This window comes from Etheostoma spectabile, chromosome 14 (genome assembly GCF_008692095.1).
Source record: "Etheostoma spectabile isolate EspeVRDwgs_2016 chromosome 14, UIUC_Espe_1.0, whole genome shotgun sequence".
Lineage (NCBI taxonomy): Eukaryota > Metazoa > Chordata > Actinopteri > Perciformes > Percidae > Etheostoma > Etheostoma spectabile.
Window position 1 is genome coordinate 15,717,757 of NC_045746.1, and position 20,802 is coordinate 15,738,558.

The window sequence follows — 20,802 nt, forward strand, 5'->3', positions numbered from 1 at the left end:
CAAGTCTCACCTGGGGGCTCAACACATAAACTCAGCATTGAGAACATGGTTTGTGCACAAATAGTTTACTAAACAGAAAAGACTTGGAGCAGCTCACTGCATGACTAGCATAGCACAATGGCGGACGACGTTGAAAAACTAACTAAAGTTAGTTGTTTACTTCAGCCAAACTTTTATTTTTGGTCAACCTAACAAGAACCGGAATATAACAAACCCATACGAGGGAAAGAGTTTAATGTTAAACCACAAACCCTCCCATTACAACAACAACAACATCATTAAACTGCAAAGTATTTCGCTTACCTCTCCGTGAGCTGAGCCGCGTGGTCCGTCCTGTGGCTTTCTCTTCTTCTAACGGGAGAATCGGTCTGCTCAGAGCAGCGGCCCCCTACTGGTGTGGGGTTGTAACGGTTAGGTTTTCAAACTGAATAAAGAAGTGAATTATCTTAGTTGTGAAAATCGTCCCATTGATAGATTCCTCTTTTAAGTTGTTCACGAAGACAGTTAAAAAACCGAAGTCAAGCACAAAGTACTATTTTAAGCTAAATTGATATCACGCTTAAAATAAATGTTATCTTTCTTAAATTTTATAAGTCAAATCATTTTTGAGTGAATAAATCATGCTACTTCTAACTCCGAACAACCAAAACAACCAAACGGGAACGTTGTGTGAAGGTACGGCGAACCGCAGGGGAACGTTACCGTTGGTTGTTTCTCTAACGTTTAGAGAACGTTATAACCAGGAGGGAACGTTCCCTAACGTTAGCTTTTGGTTTGGTTCGAACGAACCTTTAGAGAACCAAAAACTAACGTTCCCTAACGTTCCCTAAACGTTCTGTGTTAGTGGGGTATCAGTTGCCAAAGTATCTAAGTAAATTCATTTTATTTACTTCTATTTATGATTATCGTGTTTGACATCTTCTTCCTGGTCTTTGTCTCTCTCTTTTCTCAGTTATTTATAGCACAGATATACAGTATAGTATAAATCAAATATAAGATGTAATTATGAGAAAAAAAACATGAAAAAAAGAAAAGGTATTTGTAAAAGTTATTAACACAAGAAGTAAAAAAATGCAGACAACTAAATTGCTCAGTTACAATCAGTTCTGCTCACTTGGCATAAATAGCATTTGTTTTTAATTGTTATTTGGGGAAGTCGGATTCTAGGTCATGAGTTTAAAAAAAATACCTGAATAGCCCACATGAGGGCAGTAACACAACATACATGAGTAGAATCAAGTTATAATGTGTGTTGTAAGTCTTTTATTTTCTAAAGGGTAAAGAAGTTTCATGACTCCTGTTCAATATTTTCTGCACGCACAGACAGACTGTTGATTGCAGAAAAGCATTAATTAATGGAGACTGAGTATTTGGTTTAAAAGAAGGTCTGTTTGTTTAAAATATGTTTTGCCTGTTTGCTTAATGTTTTCATAAAATGTAATTAGTATTCTGCTGCGCAATCACATTTTTGAGGGGCTTGGAACATTGGAAAACTCACAATAATTGGCACATGTGTCATGTAATCAAGATATGTTTTTGTTAATGAGCAAAATCTATTTGATAAAAAACAGTCAAGCATCCATCTCCTGGTTTTAACAGAATATCCATGTGTAAGAATTTGTAATACTATGTAAACTGAAAGTCTGTAAGCTTGTTTACGTAAAAAGAAATGTGTGGTGAGTAGATGCTTGGGTAGGCCTACATTTTGCATATAATTCTTCTGTACCTTTACTTAAGTAAGATTTTACATTCGATAGCCTACTCTCACAGCGTTGTATTGGTCATTTTATACTTGAAGGATCTGGATACTTCTGCACAGTGTTGGAAAGTATCTAGGTACATTTACTCAAGTACTGCACAATTTTGATGTAAATAATTTTCTATTTTCTGCTATATATTTAACGTTTGCCCGCCTGCTAGCAGCAGTCGACGTCCATGACATTTCAGAGGGAAATAGTGGACCTTTTACTCCACTACGTTTATTTAATAACTTTATCTTCAAGTTACTTTGCAGATTCAGATACACAATATTATCAGCAAATAAGAGTACGATGTAAAATAAATAAAGATACAACTGTATTGATCCCTGAGGGGATGGGTATACCCAGCAGAATATCATGTAAATAAAATTAGCTCCACATTTACCAGCAACTGATGTTCACATAACCCATTAATAATTATAATTTGTAATGGGCCATTCTGCATAAAGAGTATCCCTTGTGGTGTTCTAACTTGTGCTTAAAGATACCAGCTTGCCTCGTCTGTTGCCACTCACTCAGGCAGCTACCTCGGAGGAGTCAGGGTGTCTGAAGAGACCCAAAGCACTGAATGCAACACCCATGAACCCAGAGAGCAGCTCCCCTTACAGCTGTCTGCACCGCACATAAAATTAGACCCCCAGACAGTTGTACAGTAGGCTCCAGCAGGCTGAGTCAACTGGCAAAATTATTGTTGGAGATGGAGCCAAGTCATAGTTCCAGTCTTTACTTTGGTAAGAAAGGAATCCACTGAATGTACCTTTCTAATAGAGTTTTAGTGGTAATTTATTTCAGCACTCTGTAGGTTACATAGACAGGTCATTAATCAACATGTGTGTGAGTGTGTTGTCAGTCTGTAAAGTATGCTTTCAGTCAATGAAGCGAGAATCACAGTAACCAGTTTTTTGTGTTTCTTCTTTTGTGTTGTGTGTTCAGGAAGCTGCACACGCTGCAGTAAAGCGGTGTACAGTGATCAGAGAGCCTGCCGAGCGATGGGACAGTTATTCCATTATGCTTGTTTTACCTGCAGTGTTTGCAGTGAGTTCTCTTGATGTGAAGGAAAACGTTCATGTTTTGGGTCCAAAATATTTTAAAGACCCTCACAAACTGACTTAAAATCTTTGGCATTTCTTTATACCATTAAATATTCATGACTAATTAAGCAAAGATCCAAATTACAAATGCATCGTTGGGTGTTGTTTAAGAGAGTGTATCACTCAAAAACATTTTTATGGCTGAAATAACAATTTAAAGTTGAACTTGATTCTTTTATGAAATGAAACTAACCATCATCAAATGTCACATTATGTAAAGAATGTATACCTTGCTCCTTGTCCTTTGTTCTATGTTTTATGTAGGTGAAAAGCTCAGTGGGAAGCCCTTTTATTCAGTATCAGGAAAAATCTACTGTGAGGAGGATTATTTTGTAAGAATATCCCATTTTTAGCTTTCCTGTACTCAATTTGACAAAAAATTACAGCCGTCAACCAGACATTTAATGAGTGAATTGTTTTATCATTTAATATAGCACTCAGGAGGTCACTCATCCTCAGAGGCGTGTAACAGCTGTGGGTTTTTAATCTTGGACATGGTGAGTATATATTCATTTACTGCATATGCACATCCATTCGTGGTGCATGATCTCACCAATGGTAGAAGAAGTACTCATATCTTTTACTTGAGTATAGTGAATATCACAGTGTAGAAATACTGTTACAAAAGTCTGTATTCACAATTTAAGTAAATGTACAAAAGGATTAGCATCAAAATATAGGTTGAGGATATCAAGGATATTATTGATGCATTCAATTGTACATTATGTTGCGGCTAGTAAAGGTGGCTTGTTTTTTCAAATTTAATAGTTTATACTCTTTATTGATCCCCTATGGGGAAATTACAATTTATACTCTGTTGTTATTACCTAATACACACAGGCCTGAAAATACACACACACATGCTCAGGTCCTATACATGCACTAATTGAGAGATGTCAGAGTGAGTGGGCTGCCGGTGCTGGACCAGCCCTCAGCGGCTGGGTGCCTTGCTCAAGAGCACCTCTCCAGCTACCAGCTCACACGCTGTACTTTAGTCCAAACGGGGATGTGAACCGTGACCCTCCGGTTCCAAACCCAACTCCCCACGGACTGAGCTGCCACCCCCAACTTTTGATCACTGGTTGCATAACACTGCAGGGTAGTTTGTGAATGTCACCAATGAATCACTAAAGTAATTATCCAGTCATACTGTATTTGTTGATAATATTTTGTGACTCTAAAACTAAGGAAAGTATTGTAGCCTAACTAAATTTATGCCATAATTGATGCTGAGAACAAAGTACAACATTTCTCTCTGAAATGTAGTGAAGTATAAATGGAAGCAAGTACCTTAAAATTGAACTTAAGTACTTGAGTAAATGTACTTAGTTACTTTTCACCACTGGCTCTGACATTGGGTACTTTTTGCATTGTCAGGTTTTGCAGGCTCGTGGGAAGTCCTACCACCCGTCATGCTTTCGATGTGTGGTCTGCAGACAGAGCCTGGAGGGTCAGCCCTTCTCTGTAGACGCAGACACCAGAGTTTACTGTGTTAGCGACTACCACAAGTGAGTTTCTCATACAGGACCTGTACAAGTACAACAATAGGCCAGGCTTCACACTACAGACAAAAGATGAAACCTAACCCTGCCAGACAGGCTACACAGGAGATAAGTCACACATCGAGTGACTTGAGTTTCTGTGACCTTTTGCTGAGACTTCTTCTTCTTTCCAGGATCCAAGCTCCACTGTGTGCTGTATGCAAGGTGCCGATATTGCCAACTGAGGTGAGCTGAATTGATTGTTTTATTAATGTCAAAAAGCAGTGATTGATACTTTAGTTTCTGAGAAATTATTGTTACAATTACCCTCCATTTGTTGACTGTTTCAGGGGTTGACAGATTCTATTCGAGTGGTGTCATTTGACAGAAATTACCATGTAGAGTGCTACAGTGGTGGGGTTAACCTCATTTGAAGACTGGAGCAACTTGGCATGCATCTTTCTGTGTTTTTTTCTGCTGGTTATGTATATATATAAAACATAATTTGATGAATCTGTAGTATTTTAAACAATATCCGGTCTGCAATAAAGTCATTCTAAAGTCTTGAGTATTGTTTTGTGCTATCTGTTTCACATTAATTTGTAGGCAATAAGCAGGCTAGAATAGTTTACATGGCCAGGAAACTCCTGGGAAACTCCAAAGGAATCTTGAATACTTCAATACCTCAAGGACAAGAGATGATGTTTTAAGTATTTCATTTAAAAATAATCTTATTTCTAATAGTTCCCTGTGTTTTATACAGTGCTTTTGTAAGCTTCAATTTTCCTTTCTTTGGTGGACAATACATCCATTAATTTGGAACTAGACTGTGATCAAATATCATCATATGCATTATTAAGTTTCCCTAACTTCAAGTGGATTAAGCAAAAGTGAAATTCAACCGTATGTCACCTGAAAAAAAACACTTTGACACATAGACTGTTGACAACACAACAACGTATGTACTTCCGTTTACTGGTTGTACCACACAGCAGTGACACCGTGTGTCAATATTCGGTATTACCACCAACTCCTCTCCCGGAAGAAACCCAAATCACTGTCTATGTGTGGAACTTGGTAAATGAAGATTAACGCTGATTGAAATGGCGTCAGTCACAGTACGTGGCTGGGCTCTCTGGACCGTGTCTCTGCTCAACTTTGCGTTTGTTTCCATATCCGGTGCAGACTTCATTCGGTTTATATCATTTCGAGCCATTTACCACAACATCACCGGGGAGACGACACTCTGTCAGGGTAAGTACTTTCTGCTGCTGGCAGGCGGCCAGACGAAGTTGGCTAACTTTTGCCGAGTTGTTAATGAAACTTAGCTAGCTAAAATGAAATGGCTGTCAGGGCTTGAGTAGGTGCAATTATTGTTACACTGTAACAATAACTGCATAGGAGGAGGTGTTTAATATAATGAAATAGGTTATGGTTTATGGTGAGGAAAATTAACTTCTGTACTTTATCGCATGCGTAGGTGTTCATGTTACTGAAACTTGATATTCCACATATATAGCGGTAGTGGTCAGCGCCCGGCTAGCTCAGTCGGTAGAGCATGAGACTCTTAATCTCAGGGTCGTGGGTTCGAGCCCCACGTTGGGCGAATGTCTTTATGCATGCCCATAGACCGTGAATATTAATATTTTATACATTCTATGTGCATGCCTAATTCGACCTTTACAAGGATTTACAATGTGTCAGTGTCAATGCTCCTCCAGTATCCTCAAACTAATATCATGTTGTTTTAAACTGCTTTAAAAAAGTGTGAGGAATCATTCCAACGCTTGCTGGTTGAATTTGAAACCGAATGCGTCGCTTCCGGTTATTTTTCCAAATTTTGATTTGGGTTGAGCAGCAGCATTTTTGTTAATGGGCATAGGTTTGAGAAATTCCATAGTGGAAACACAAATATTTTTTACCAGTAAAAATACTACATGTAGGCTTGCATTAGGTCCATAGTCTGGGTTATGTTGTGCTGTGGCATGTTTAATGCTTGAGTGCTTGCAAATAGTGGGCTACTTGTGTGTTCTCAATGTCTTTCTGGTACAGTGTGCAAAAAGACTGCATGTAGACATAAACTTCAGCCAATTAACCTAAGTATGTATTCTTAATTTGAAATAAACTTTTGATTATTGTCTGAACAGTGCAGCTTGTCCAAATATGTTTTTCATTTTTGATAGGCTAAATAAACTACAGCTTCACTCTACATCTTACTTTTTATTTATTTGAATTTAATGACTGAAATGTACACCATTTATCAATTATAGCTGCTTTGTGAGTTGATTACAAATATTTTTAACGAGTGTATTTTAATGCTCATATAAACCAAATTCATGACAATATTCAAATTTGAAAAAGTTTTTGTATGAACTTTCTCTTCACATCATTTGCCTACACCTAAGACTCCATACCGTGGTCGGTGGCTCTGCAGGACAGCTCTGTCCTCGGGTCTCTTGTTGTGGATTTGGGGCTGCTGGCTCTCTTCATCACACAGCACAGTCTGCTGGCCTGGTCCCCTGTCAAACAGGCCCTCCAGTCAGTGATGGGGGCCCTGAACAGGACCGCATACTGCTTTACTACAGTGCTGGCACTCCAGGTACAACAACACAATTCTTATTTGATACATTACATTGTCATTTTACTGCACTTTGCAAGAGTGCAACTTCTAACAGGAGTCACAGTTGAACATGTTTTGGGTTTCATATTGGATGTTGTTTCTCTACACCACTCTACATCATTCTCATTTCTCCTGTGTCAGATCTTGATGCGTTACTGGCAGCCTGTGACTGGCGCCCCCTGTCTGTGGTCAGTGCGTCATGCACCCTGGAGTATCTGGTTCCCTCTGCTCTGCTTCAGTCTGCACTTCCTCTGCTGGGCAATCATCTGCAGCATCCTCATGATCTTTGACTACCCTGAACTGCTGGGCATCAAGCAGGTAACTTATCAGTATTACATTTTAATTTTTTTAAAATGGGTATTTATCCTGTGTATGACAGTTGAGAAGTGAAAACAAACAAAGAGAGAAGTGGATTGATATTTGATGAAGATCCACAAAAGATTACAGTATATGCTATGTAGCGTTACCTTAACCACAAGGCCACAAGATGGCCTGTCATTTAAATGTAAAACAAAAGGTGGAAATTAAAGTTTGCAGAACAAACATTCAATAGTTCCACATTTTATTCTTTTCTCAATTACTTCAAGGGACTCTAGCTGAGCTGCAGCATAATCAGCAGCCCTTTGTCCTCTCAGAACAAATTTGTGATACATTGGAGCATAAAATATTGGTGAAAAATAATTTTAAAATTAACAGCAATGAGCCAGTGTTATAGTTTATATAAGATCCTTTGGTCAGTGAAGTGATGTGACATTATTAATGGGAGATGCTTCTTAAAATCAGCTTTCCTTAGTATGTGTCATTTCTGAGTCTGTAGCTTTTGAGGAAGAGGGGGGGGGGGACAAGGTGGAGGCTGGGGGTGTGGCCTTGACCAACTGCCACTTTGCTCATTTGAAAGCCATGATGTCTCTTTCACCTGGGCTGGCCAAATTCTCTGGGCGGGCAAAGCAGAGAAAGGGGAGGTAACATTGCCTTATGACCTCATAAGGGGCAAGATTCCAGATTGGCCCATCTGAGCTTTTATTTTATCGCCATTTCTAGCCACTAGAGGACCATAGGCAGGCTGGGGGAACTCATATTATTGTTAAAAAAACTCATAAAGTGAAATATTCATGCCATGGGACCTTTAACTCAGTACTGTGTGATTAATTGTAGTTTCTTACACATTGCTCTGCCATAACTGAAATGCATACAGTATGTATCACAAAAGTTGAGGAAGACGTAGTGCTGTGTAATTCTGAAATGATCATAAGGAAACGTGAAATGTATCACAATACATTTTCTGGCAACATTTTCAGTTGTGATTAGACTTCCATTACTACCATCCGTGTTTACGGGAACAAGATGTCAGAATTGAACTTTTAGCCCCTAAATATTTCATGCCAGACAAACCTCATCATGCTCAGATGAAGACATAAAAAGCATAAAGATCTTAATTAGTTCAACCACTAACTCTTTTCCGTCTTCATCCAGGATTGATATCCTCATTTTGATTTGATGCTAAAACAACAACTTGATATATAAAAAAATCTAAATTGAGTGAAGCAGGGAGTATGTTAGTTGTGACAATGATTATTAAAACCTCTAAATTGTTATGTAAACACTTGTCTCGACTTGTTATTGGTGCTTCTGCTTAAGCTAATTTGTCTCTCTCATCCTCACCCTTTCCTCCCTTCTGCTCCATCAGGTCTATTACAATTGTCTCGGTTTAGGGGACCCCCTGTCCTATAAGTCACCTGGTGCTCAGCGCCTCCTGTCTCACCTCCGCCACCCAGTGTGCGTGGAGCTGGGCGTGGTGCTGTGGCTTCTGCCAGCGTTATCCCTGGACAGGCTCCTGCTGGCGGGGACTCTGTCGACCTATCTGGCCCTGGCACACTCTCTGGACAAACAGGATGTCAGCTACCTCTGCGTCCAGCTTAACAGCAAGCTGCAGCTCTTTGCCGAGCTGCACCATGGCAGCTCTGTCACCAGCGACCACAAGGACAGGTGAAGCGAAGGTGCTCTTACTGCTGCGATGGGAAGCTGGCTGCTGTTTTACAATTAGTAGAAACTGAGTTCTCAATAAGCCGGGTTATCTGCTGCGCTAAATAATGATGACACTGCTCGACACTGTTTTATGTTTTCTTTTCACTGTGTATGAGATTTCATGGAGATTTTATTCTTACATTTGATAACACAAACTACTGAGAATATTTCTATATATTCTGATTGAATTATAGGAACAGATTCTCCTAAATATATGGAGAGTTTTATTGCAAAAAAAACCCAATGTGTCAAATGTATTTTTATTTGCAACATTTTGCAATAAAACTCAATTTAGTTTGTATTACAGTGAATTTATTTTGTTTATCATACAGTATATTTTTTATAGGCATGTTAGGTTCCAACTGCAGGTACAATGTATTTCTCTGCCCACTTATTTTCAAGTTCAATTGTCCTTGAAAAAGAAAGTGCCACTGAGGTTTCACACTGTCAAAAAACACAAAAATGCAGCCTCCATTTTCTGAATTTGCAGCTATAATGAATAACAAATTGCATTTCTAAGATTATGAATGTATTTCCTCAATTGCTTTATGTTATGTTGGGGACACATCAACACTATCGTCATGAACAAAGTGAATACAGTTGGTATTTCAAACGTCAAATTACTGTAATCTTTGATTTAACATGTATGCTAGTATTAGTTGTCTGCATTGTGTTCACTGTAATGACAAAAAGAACTATTTTCAAGACCATGTTGAATAAATGTGATAAGCTGTATACTGTAGGTGTTTGACATGATTTTGGTCTATTTTAACTCTTTTATATTTGAGGTGTTTCTGATATTTAACCTACCTTACCCATAAATGGGGTGGACAGTATGATAGAAACACCTGTGAGTTTAACACAATACAACTCAACAGCACCACTAGCTCCCTCCAAAATGATCACACAGTTGAATCAACACCTTTCAGACTGACTGTAGAGATAACAACAAACAACATTGGGGAAGATTGTGACATTAAGATGACATTTTTCAGTAATCTCCTGCTTGTACCAAAACAAATAGTTGGAGAAATAGGCCTACGTAAAGAATAGTCATATTGAAACATATTTGCTTGGCTGTCTAAAAATAAATTGAGAAATCCTCAAAAAATGTACAAGAAGAAAGAAATAATATTAATAGTCTGAACTTCTGAAACTGCACCATGCTATTTCTTTTTAAACATTAACCCAGACAACTTAAATATACTGAAATTATCAAAATTGTACTTTTGTTTGTGAAGAACATAACAGGAAACCTGCAGGTAAATTTATATTTGGCTTCTTTCTTCTTTATCATTTTCAGATGTTTTCAGCACAACAGTGGAGACGGTTATGTTTTATAGCTTATTCACTTGTCTTGTTAAAATTCAAGGAAGGAGAGTTGCCTGTTCTGGCGTGAAAAATGCAAATAGAAAGCTAGTAAAGGGTTTTTAAAAGCATGCCATGTGAGGGAGGTTGATCCTGGCTGGTCAGGTAAACTCCTGCAGCTCCTCCGTCCACTGCCGTGCCGACTCCATGGCCCGTTCACACACCCCTCCACCTCCACATCTTTTCCAATTAGCCCTGCGGGACAGAGGGATGAGACGAGGGTGGGGGTGGCAGGTTGCTGCCCGGGCAGACGGCTACAGTATGTTCTTTAAACGCCTTTTGGTCCGACAATATGGTGTGTGCCACTAAACTCCCCTGACGGAATTTAATGGAATTATCGGATTACAGTGCTGCAGCTCTGAGGCTGGACGTTTTTACTACTATACCGACAACGGAGGTGTTTTCATGCTCTGATGGACAGTCGGGTCGTGGGGTGATTTGACGTCTTTTTAAAACCTTAGATGAATCTGTTACATATTTACGAAGGGGATTTTCCGTCGAGGAGTGGAGCGCATTACGCACAGCCAAAACGCGCAAGTGGAGATGACAACTGTTAAATCGGAGCGGATGATATCTTTGGGTTTTTGGTGAGTCTGATTAAACACTTTCATCATAAATGTAACACAAAGGCAGAGAATGGTTTTCTGTTACAGGTGCATTATATGCTGCAAGTTAATTTAATGAAGCAATGGATGGTATTTTTTTTTAAAGACGAACGTGTGACTCGGTGTGACCTGACTCAGACAACAGGTCAACTAGGACTGCAGGCTTGTATTGTCAAATGTCCCACAATGTGATTTGCGTCTTTCTATATGCCATTAAACACTATAAATACCTAAAAACTTGATGTTACACTCATATATTTGGAAGTCTTATTCTTCATTGTGCTCCAAAAGTTCAATTTTGGAGAATTGCCACCTCTATCTAACATGGTTGTGAGAGAGAACTGATTTTAATTCATAATTTTCTTGTTTGCAGACAATTCCCAGAGGCTCTGAAGAAAACGGCAACCATCTTGTTCAAAACCTTTTTTGGCTATGTCTGTCTCCTCTCTGCCGGAATGGAAACAACTCCTGCTGGAGAAAAAGAGGAGAGAGGAGGAGGAGCGAGAGAGGAGAGGGAAAGAGGAGGAGGAGAAGTTTGCCAGCATGCCCGCCTGGAAGCGAGGGATCATCCAGCGGAGGAAGGCGAAGCAGGACAATTTGGGTGACAGAGAAAAGGATAGAGATATGTGTCTGCTGCAGGTTGATGTCAGATCCGATAGTCTAAGTGACATAGACAGCTTTGTGACAGTCAGTTTAGAAAGTGAATCGTCACTTAGTCCAGATCCAGGGCAATGGCTGGATGCAGACCTCAAACCAGAGAGTCAGGTGTCCATAGAAACTATAGTTCCAGTTCATGAAAACCCATTTATTCGCACACAGAGTGCGTGGAGAAAGGGCAGGGATCCAGATGGGGGGAACGAGCCGGAAGTTAAGGAGAGGGAGAAAGACAAATTAAGCCCCAGGGGTCAAGATGGGGAGTCAGGAAGAGAAAGAGATATAGAGCTGAAAATAGAGAGATTCAGAGATTTAAGTGAGGGACGGGAAAAAGAGAGGAGCAGGGACAGGAGTCAAGGAAGAGAAAGAGAGAATAGCAACCAATGGAAAGAGTCAATTAAAGATGCAAGCAGGGAGCGGGAATTCCTTAAAGTTAGAAAAGACGAGGAGGAAAAAGAAACAGATCCGCCATCTAATTCGTTTTCTCCCCACGTCCCATGTCTTCGGACTATCCGAGCCGACAATATCATCATCATTGAACAGGACAGGAAGGGCAGCGACGAGAGACGGGGTAGATGGAGGGAGACGGAGAGGGAGAGGCCTGAGGAGGACCAGGGGAAGAGAGGGATGAAGATGGACTTGAGGGAGATCCTGGCCGGAGGAGGGAGCATCACTGAGATCCGAGCCTCTGAGGTTCTGATCATAAAGCCCTCTGCAAGCCCTGAAGAAAGAAGTCCAGAAGGAGGAGGAAAGAATGGTTCTGGTAGGGATGATGGAGAGATAAAGTGCAGCATGGATGAAAAGAGGGAGAGTTTTGGCAGGGAGCTCAGAACAGATATGTCCTGGCTGAGAGAAAAAGATAAAGAGAGACCATGGGGCCAGGCTACAGTTATTAAAGACGACAGAAAGGACAGCTTGGATGATAATGTGTTTGTTGATAGAGGAGGGAGGGTCAGCCAGCTGGTGAGCAAGTTTGGACAGTACCCCAAGCCTCCATCTCGATCCAAAAGCTCAGATAATTTCCTCCGGCCCGGGAGGAGAAAATATTCAGGAGATGAAGATGACCTGCGATCTGAGGCAGACGAGAGGAATATGTTGCCGAAAGGTGTGCCGAGACGCTCATTGAGCTTCTCTGATCGTGTCATTTGTGCTAAAGAGAATGGTTTAGACGACAATGGGTATTATGAGAGGAAAAGGCGTGAGAGGATACATTCAGAGAAGACCACAGCGCTGTGGGTCAATGTTGCAGGCTTAGGGAAGGAAACCACAGCAAAGTTCAAACTGGGGTGCACACCGCTTTTAGATAAAGACCAGTTTAGAAATCATAGAGATAGACATTTAAAACATGAGGATGAGAAGGGAGTGCCCATGCAAAGCAGAAACGAAGCAGAAGTGTGTTTCTCCATCCAACACAAGAGCGAATTCAAGAAAGTGGAGCCTGTTGACACGAGGGCTGCAGAAAGGGCATGTGATGCAGATGGAGATGAAGGGTTCACGGTGGCATCGGTCAAAAACACAGAGGGAATCTCGTTTGCTAGAAGAGTTGCCATCAGGCAGGACGGGAAAGCAAGAGCTCAAAAAGGGGTGAAGCGACAGACAGGTGACACAAGTTTAGAAAAGGAGATGAGTGTAGAAAAAGATTCAGGGGCAGGAGGACAGATTGAGACGCAAGTTTACAACAAAAACGTGTCCGATTTTCGGAGAGAGGAGGGATTCGAAAGAACAATTCCACCTGAAACTTTGCAGAAGAGTCACGTTGAATCCACTTTCACAGAGTGCTCCAGTCTACTCTGTGCTGTCACAGATAGGGCTAGAGACCCACATAGAGGGCCAGAGTGGATTGGTACAGGACCACAAGGACCTTACCTAACACACTCTGTTTTGTCCCAACACACAGAAGAGCTTATAAGTAAAATAGAGAAAATAGGAGACACAACTGTTTATAGCAACGAGAAAGGAGAAAGAGCTTACAAGGCTTCGTTTGAAATGACCAAAGGATCAGATCAGGATCTTGGATTGGAGAACCTTATTCATGATGTAACTCCCAGATCTCCGAAAAGGATTCCACCCATGGTGATCTCTCCAGGTCCCCTCGAGATTCAAATCCCCAGAAGTGTGTTTTATGTTGCTGAAGAAATGCTGGAGAATAAAAAGGCTGTGAGTCAAAGCAACAAGGGGCAAGACTGGGACGTGGGTAAAGGGGTTGAGAGGAGGGATAGCTGGAGGATCGGAAAACCCCTGAGCCGCATCGAGTCCCTGCGAGAGAAAATCAGACAAAGAGAGCTGGAGAGGCTGAGACAAAGGGAGACACAAGATGGAGGCGGGAGAGAAGGTTCAGAGATAAACGACACTCAGACAGCTGGGGACAGGCAGAACGAGAGGGGAACTGAAATAGAGAAAGAGTGGGAAGCTGCAGCTCATATGCGGAAGAAGCTGGTCGAAGCAGAGAGGGGACAGGAAGATGCAGTAGTACAGACAGCCACCATTGCATTTGACGTCACACAGGAAGTCGCCATGTTGAAAACCTGCCCTCAGCTTCCTGCTTCTGTCCCAGACTCACAAGCTGTCAGAGCAGAGGAAGTAACGAGCGGGTACATCACGGATGCCTCTGAAGTTGTCTCTGACAGCTTTCAGATATCTGAGGATGAAAAAAAAAAACTGAAACATGTGGAAGAAGAGCTGAGGCGCCACAGGGGTCAATACGGGAAAAGAGAAGAAGGGGAGGAGGAGGAGGAGGAGGAGAAGAAGAAGAAAAAGGAGTTCTCAGAAGAGGAAGAAGAGGAATATACATCGCCTGTTCAATCTCTCTCCCCTTTGCCGCCTCATCTCAGCTCCCTCGCAACCATGAGTAGGATCTACAACTTGGAAACAGTTGGCTCGAGGTCAGGCTTGTGTCTGAGGGAGAGGACTGTAGACATCCCATCAGTGCACCTGGTTAAAGTGAAGCCCATTGTGTCAAGCGCACAGCAGGGGGACAGTAAAGCACTCTCGGGTAAGGACATTTGCGGGGTTCAGACAATACAACGACAGATAGAGCAGTTTCAGCTGAAAGAACAGGAAACACTGAAGCCTTGCATGTCATCAAACACCCCTTTTAAGGATAGAGAGACAGAGGGGCAACAAAGCCCCAGAGGAGTGTTAAAGCACCAGGTACAGGATGATGCCAAGACCCCAGAGAAAGATCAAGAAACGTCAGAATTGAGCCCCAAAGTGTCTCCTTGCCGTGTTGGTTCTCCAACATCTCAGCTCAAACAATCTAACCAAACTACCACCGTCACCCCGTCACTTCTCAGGAGCCCATCCCCGGACAATACCCCGAAACCCTCGGATCACGCGCCGACCCCGGCCTCCTCCCCGAGCTCCCTTTCTCCTGCTCAATCTCCTAGTGTCTCTCCATCTCCAATCCCATCGCCCGCCCTCTTCTCTATCAGGAGTGCCTCTGGAGGTCAAGTGAAGAGAGGTGCCACCATGACTATCACCCCAAAAAAGCCTGCCAGAGGAGGAGTGACGGGGCCTACAACGGGGTCCACTGGAGGAGGGTCGAAATCAGCCAAAACCTCATCGCAGCAGGTCCAGACGACTTCTTCTGTGGTCGAGCCAGTGAAGAAGAAGTACCCCACAGTGGAGGAGATCAAGGTGATTGGCGGATATCAGAATCTGGATAAGTCCTGTCTGATCAAGAACAGAGAGTCTCCGAAAAGGGTGAGTGGAAACCTTTTTTTTTGCCTTTCACTCAGATAAATGTGGGAAAAATAACAGATGTATTGTGCTCCTAATCTGACAAATAATAGCACCAATAAACAGAAATTACAGTTTCTGAATCTTCCATTAATTTCAGCATGTCATGTTGCAAAAAATGTCAAATTTGAAGACTTCTGATGTCCTAGGGATGGTCGCTCCCCTGCTTTCTAGAATTCATCAGAGGTAGTCCAGAGGACATCACCTCATCGTCCGGCAGAATCCCCTTTCTCTCTCTGGAAGAACATCCTATTTGATTGAGAAGTGCGATCACAGACACTGGCCTAAGCTGGTTAAAGCCTTATCAAGCACGACATCTTGATTCCTAGCCATAACATCCTGGATTGATCTGCTTTGCCACTTGCTTCTGCGGTCTGCTTCTTTTCAGACTTTTGTCTTTTACCCAATGATCACAATCATACATATTTTAGCCAAACATGTGTGAGCAGCGGTTAAAAAAAAGAAGACACATTTATGAACAAATATGGTTTATTAATGACACACAAAAATGCAGAAAGAAAAGTGAAAGCAAACTTGCTTTGTTTGCTAAAATAAGGTTAAGTATATTGCAAAAAACGTATTTGATATTGCATCCCTTAGTTCGTTCACGCTTCTGCAGAAATTTTGTAGGCATCAGTGGAGACAGTTGAGGAGGAAACCACAACGACAACTAGCCAGCTCCATACTACTTTCTTTTTTTGCATTTTGTCTGGCAGCCTAACATCACATGCTTGTCTCTGTGAATGCATGTAACGACTACACACTAGATTTACAGTAATTCAGTCTGAGCAGCGTCAACCCAAATAAATCTCACCGGAGTCAAAGTTCATATTAGGTCTTTCTGTTTGCAGCAGAACAGAAATAAACGGTCCTTTTTTATACCACCCTGTGGTGATGAATCTGACTGTATTTATGTGTTCTACTGCACCTGACTCCCTTTTAGAAGAATTATTTTGGATTTTTTTCCTTGTGAGTGTTGTTAAAATGCTGGCAATTTGTCCACAGTCTGAAACTGAGTGTGTTGCAGACTGCTTCCTTGTTGCTTCGCACCAATTCTGCAGTTTTTGATGAGTCAGCCCTCCCTTCCTCTCAGACAAATGATTCTTTGTATCTTGTTGGCTGTTTCCTAGCAAGGGTACGGTTTGTTAGACTGGAGTCTTGGCAAACAGCTTTTGACCACGCTAACCCCACGTCAATGATGTGGGTAAAATGGAAAGAGAAAGAAGTGTTACAGAAAGATGTGAAAATACATGACAGTTGGACATACTGAGCAGATTAAAAGTGATTAGAGGCTTGTTTTTTGGTCTAACAGAAACTCCCTGTCACACTGCATGTTTTTGCTCACTTCCTTTTTCAAACTTCTTTACTTCCTCCAAACGAGAGACGCAGATCGACATGAGGAAGTGACGCGGTGTCCACTTTTAAATCTCCAAATGCGACTCTGACACCTGACCATCTGTTTCAAAAGACTTGCCAAAACGACATAAGAATGAAATGGAAACTAGGGTTTGATGCTTCTTAGGAATTTCTCTTGATTGGCCCGTGTGTACTGTGACCTCTAATGAAACAAACAAATGAAATAAAACAATCATTTATCTAGAAGCACGGTCCTCTTTTAGAGTGACCACTTTACGGCAGTGATTCTCTGACCACCTGTTGCTCTCTTGTTGATGCCCTTCAGACAGTTTGACGTCAAGCTTCTTTCCCTCCCCCATCTGAACCCACGCCATCATGTCACAGAGGGGGGTGATCTGCCTGCTCCTTGTCTTCCACATCCTTTTTTTTTCCCTTTTATGTGTATGTTTATTTTTTTATCTTGAACTGCCTCCATCAAATTCACCCTACTTGATTCCCTCTCTTGAAACTTACATTGGGTTTTCTGACATTTTTGTCACAATCTTATTTACTCATTTATATAATTAGTTTTACTTATATTTCTAAGCAATCCCATGCATGACTTTGAAAGGATTGCAATAGTGTCTATTTGAAATATAAAAGCATAAATTGGGCGGCAGTGTTATTTAAAAATCATTTCGAACCTGTGAAGAAGTGTGGTCAAATATGAATTTAAATATGAACTTCCTGCTAATGAAAACTGTCATTGGCTGCTGTCGTGCTGTGTTGGCCTGGCTAATCGGGTTCAGGGTGGGAGGATTAGCCTCCAGTGCCTTAGCATGATTCGTCCAGCCTCTCTAATGCAGAGCTATTATCTGCACTCCTCTGCAGACAGCCGCTGTCAGGGTGAAACCGTGGTAACTTGTATAGTTTGTACGTTTCAATCTCCGTCCAGATCATGTCTGCACCTCTGGATGTGTTTGCTACTGTACACATTGAGACTGTTATTATAAGACACACTGAGGATGTTTTGCACTGACCCATTGGCCTGTTTCCTGTTGGGTCTGTTTACACCATGCTGCCCTTTGAGTAAACAAACTCCACACACATATCCGTCAGTCCATGCAAAGATGAGCTAAACCCTACAAGGCCTTGTTCTCCTTGTCCACCCTTGTAAAACAAACTCAGTTTCTGCTTCTGCTGATTGGATGTTTATCTGTGTCTGAATGATCAATAAGTTAGTGTCTGAGGTGTTCAGTCAGTAAGTACTCTACAGAGGGAGTATTTCTGCTGTACTAAGCCTCATGCTGTCAGTTAGCATTACACTGACGGAGTACAAACAGCTCATGGCGCCTCAAAGCTGTGTTTACATTTGACCATGTACGCCCATGACAGAGGGAAAATCAGTTGGTATAGCAAAAATACTCCTCTTTGCACTTACCTGGTCAAAAACTGACATTTTAATTTGACATTTCTTCTTTTTCTTTGCTGTTTTAAAGGGCTCACATTGTCCGTATTATCTGTACAGTTAATTTGACCCGCTCATCATGAACTTGTATTTTAAGATATTTGGAATTCCTGATATCACTTAAACCAAATATTAAATGTATGTAAGTGGGATCGATAATGAGTCAAAATTTGTTAATGTGCTGTTAATTTCCAAACCTCTTCCGTTGTCTCTTTTGCCCCAGGATTTTTTTCAGTGGCTGATAAATCAAAGACTTGCTTGAGCTCAAGTTGTTTCATTCTTTTTCTCATTTTGCCTTCAAACAATAGATGATAGAGAATATAAACACAACGCATGCCAAACACTTTTTTTCTTATTAAAACTTATACAAACAAATAAAAGATCCGCAGTAATGAAAAGCTAATTAAACTGGAGCCACTTAAAAGTAAAACAATTCTCTCTTTACTTATGTCTACAGGGAAAAGTGTGTTTCAATGAGGACCAGCTGGAGCAGGTGTGTGAGTACCCATCAGAGACCTCCTTGCTGGCGTGTACCCCCTTCCCTCCGGACCTGTGGAGGACCGAGAGGCTGCAGGGAGAGGAGACGCAGGAGGATGAGGAGGCTGAAGTGGAGGAAGGAACAATCGTGTCCAAAAGTACAAGGAACGTGGGGATTGCAACAGGAGGGGGTCTAAGAGTGGGTCAGTGTCACCCCCTGCTCAAAAAACACAACGTGTAATGAGTGACATTATGGATTCAGATTGATTTGCCATTCAGGATGTCTCACTGTGAAACTCTCCATCGGTTTGGACTTTACTCACCTTTTTTTCTGTTTGTTTTAACTGTGTTGAACTTCTACAATAATCTACTGTGTAATTTTCGTTGTCAACAAATCCTAAGAGAAGACTAAAATCAACATTGAATGATTGCATTTCCTGTGAAGCCAACGTCTGGTTTAGTTTATTTCTCCTCATTAAAGGGCTCTATATAAAATGAGCTACACTGTTGTGGGTGACATGTTCTTTCATTACAAAGAACAATCCCACATCTCATAAGTGAAGAAATGTAGATTTGGTTAAAAAAAGTAAATTGTTATGGGAAGAAGTCAGCTCCTAAAATAAAATAGAATATAAATCTACATTCACCTTATTTACCTTCCATCTCCATCTCTCTGTCTTCCAGATGAGTCTTGCCCTCGGTAGAAGCAGTCACCTTCGCCAAAATTGACGAGATCACCAACATTTTGTTGAACAACATTACGTGATTTTGATTCTGTTTTGTTGAATTGAGTGTTGATTTGAGAGTTTGTTATCTAGTATCAGAATGAATGAGTGTGAAAGAAGGTACAGTTGGATTCATGCAGTTAAAAAAAGGAACATAGTTTTGTTGACTGGTGGAAATATTTCACCTGTTATTATTTTCAGGGAAATTGGGACACAAATGTGAATGTATAAGTAAACATAAACATAAAAAAGACCCTCAGGTGTGCACTGTTGGGTGAAGGATCACTCTATGCAATAAAACAAGATTTTATTTTTTAGTTAATATATTTGATAGTTTCTTTGATGATAATTTCTTCCTATATTTAAGTCTGCCTCAGCACAGAAGAGTGATGTTTATGTCATCTGGTTTCATGTGCCTGCTGGATTTGCCCATACAGCTGATATGAAGATCCATTTATAATGATTTTTCTTGTCTGAAGCCTTTGCGGAACAACCTTCTCTCAGTGGGTGTTGAGCGTTGCAGGAACAGGGGTGGTGCAATGTGTGCAGGACGGTTTTTAGAGGTCTCTGTCTTTTGTGGGGTTTACTTGAGCCTTGATGTTCACAATAACAACTTTGGGAACAATTCAGTTAATGTGTATATGGATATAAATAAAGGTCTTATTTTCTTTTTGGTTTTTTTGCCATGTGGAAGCGGAGAGAGCTGTGTGAGTGAAAGTTCCTGAGAGGAAGCAGAGTTTAGAACTATTAACTGATTAACGTCATAATACAGCTGCTATCTGACTTTTGGCTGTACTACCACATATACAGAGTGTTTTGTGTTTGTAAATTAATATTTTAATTGGTGAAAGAAGATGCAAATTCTGTGCAAATTTGTTTTTTCTATGATGGTTGAAGAAGCTGGCTTCAAGAGAGTAAATCTAATAAATATTTCTGAAAACAGTTTTGTCTCTTTTATTTATAAGGTCCTATATAAAGCTGATTTTTAGGTTGTGTTTTGTGTTTCTACTAGGCACAGTTTTAAAATACAGGCTGTGTGCATTTCTGAAGGTTGAACATTTTTCATACACTTACAGTATTTATACAGCACCTCAAACTGCTTCAAAAATACATTGAAATCTCAATTATTCACAACATGGGACCTTAAATGTACAGAGTGAAGTGTTCATCATATTTATCTCCCTTTTAATCAATGATTATAGTGAAAATAATATAAATACATGAAATATAGTAAAATGCGAAGTTCATTCCTAACCTTAGAAACAGCATTTAAAAAAACAAAAACCATCTCACCACAATGTTCTGATATTCCTCAACAGATGGAGTTTCCCCAGTTGTCATGGACACTTTAAGAAATATATTTTTTTGTAATTATGTTTCTTTGACAATGTTAACCATGTTTAGAGATATGTTATTTTACTCTTTTTCAAAAAGAGAACAAGTGAAAACAAACGT

At 40.7% G+C, this 20,802-nt stretch overlaps 3 protein-coding genes and 1 non-coding gene across 5 annotated transcripts; all 4 read left to right on the forward strand.

Annotated features, from left to right (window-relative positions):
• Positions 1–2,322: 2,322 nt before the first annotated feature.
• Positions 2,323–4,836, forward strand: limd1b (LIM domains containing 1b). Its single transcript, XM_032535637.1, has 7 exons — positions 2,323–2,491; positions 2,694–2,795; positions 3,116–3,183; positions 3,286–3,348; positions 4,229–4,359; positions 4,527–4,578; positions 4,683–4,836. The coding sequence occupies exons 1-7, from the start codon at positions 2,458–2,460 to the stop codon at positions 4,764–4,766; spliced, it is 534 nt and encodes a 177-aa protein (XP_032391528.1). The 5' UTR covers positions 2,323–2,457; the 3' UTR covers positions 4,767–4,836.
• Positions 4,837–5,337: 501 nt separating this feature from the next.
• nrm (nurim) lies at positions 5,338–9,717 on the forward strand. The gene is made up of 4 exons (XM_032536044.1): positions 5,338–5,586; positions 6,738–6,931; positions 7,094–7,270; positions 8,640–9,717. Exons 1-4 carry the CDS (start codon positions 5,436–5,438, stop codon positions 8,940–8,942), a joined length of 825 nt encoding a protein of 274 aa, XP_032391935.1. The 5' UTR covers positions 5,338–5,435; the 3' UTR covers positions 8,943–9,717.
• trnak-cuu (transfer RNA lysine (anticodon CUU)) lies at positions 5,866–5,938 on the forward strand. Its single transcript has one exon. It is a non-coding gene; the product is annotated as a tRNA-Lys (tRNA).
• Positions 9,718–10,607: 890 nt separating the features above from the next.
• On the forward strand, positions 10,608–20,289 carry ppp1r18 (protein phosphatase 1, regulatory subunit 18). 2 transcript variants are annotated; one of them, XM_032535414.1, is made up of 4 exons: positions 10,608–10,932; positions 11,324–15,306; positions 18,603–18,825; positions 19,307–20,289. In XM_032535414.1, the coding sequence occupies exons 2-4, from the start codon at positions 11,383–11,385 to the stop codon at positions 19,324–19,326; spliced, it is 4,167 nt and encodes a 1,388-aa protein (XP_032391305.1). In that variant the 5' UTR covers positions 10,608–10,932; positions 11,324–11,382; the 3' UTR covers positions 19,327–20,289. The 2 variants fall into 2 exon arrangements, with proteins under 2 accessions (XP_032391305.1, XP_032391304.1); XM_032535413.1 differs by having other exon boundaries at positions 18,603–20,289.
• The last annotated feature ends 513 nt before the right edge of the window (positions 20,290–20,802 follow it).

Coding starts and splice junctions, on each gene's coding strand:
- limd1b (XM_032535637.1), top strand. CDS start 2,458: ATGGAGCCAAGTCATAGTTCCAGTCTTTACTTTG. Junction 2,492..2,693: donor TAGTTCCAGTCTTTACTTTG/GTAAGAAAGGAA, acceptor TTGTGTGTTCAG/GAAGCTGCACACGCTGCAGT. Junction 2,796..3,115: donor TTTTACCTGCAGTGTTTGCA/GTGAGTTCTCTT, acceptor TGTTTTATGTAG/GTGAAAAGCTCAGTGGGAAG.
- nrm (XM_032536044.1), top strand. CDS start 5,436: ATGGCGTCAGTCACAGTACGTGGCTGGGCTCTCTGGACCGTGTCTCTG. Junction 5,587..6,737: donor GGAGACGACACTCTGTCAGG/GTAAGTACTTTC, acceptor CCTACACCTAAG/ACTCCATACCGTGGTCGGTG. Junction 7,271..8,639: donor AACTGCTGGGCATCAAGCAG/GTAACTTATCAG, acceptor CTGCTCCATCAG/GTCTATTACAATTGTCTCGG.
- ppp1r18 (XM_032535413.1), top strand. CDS start 11,383: ATGTCTGTCTCCTCTCTGCCGGAATGGAAACAACTCCTGCTGGAGAAA. Junction 15,307..18,602: donor ACAGAGAGTCTCCGAAAAGG/GTGAGTGGAAAC, acceptor TTATGTCTACAG/GGAAAAGTGTGTTTCAATGA.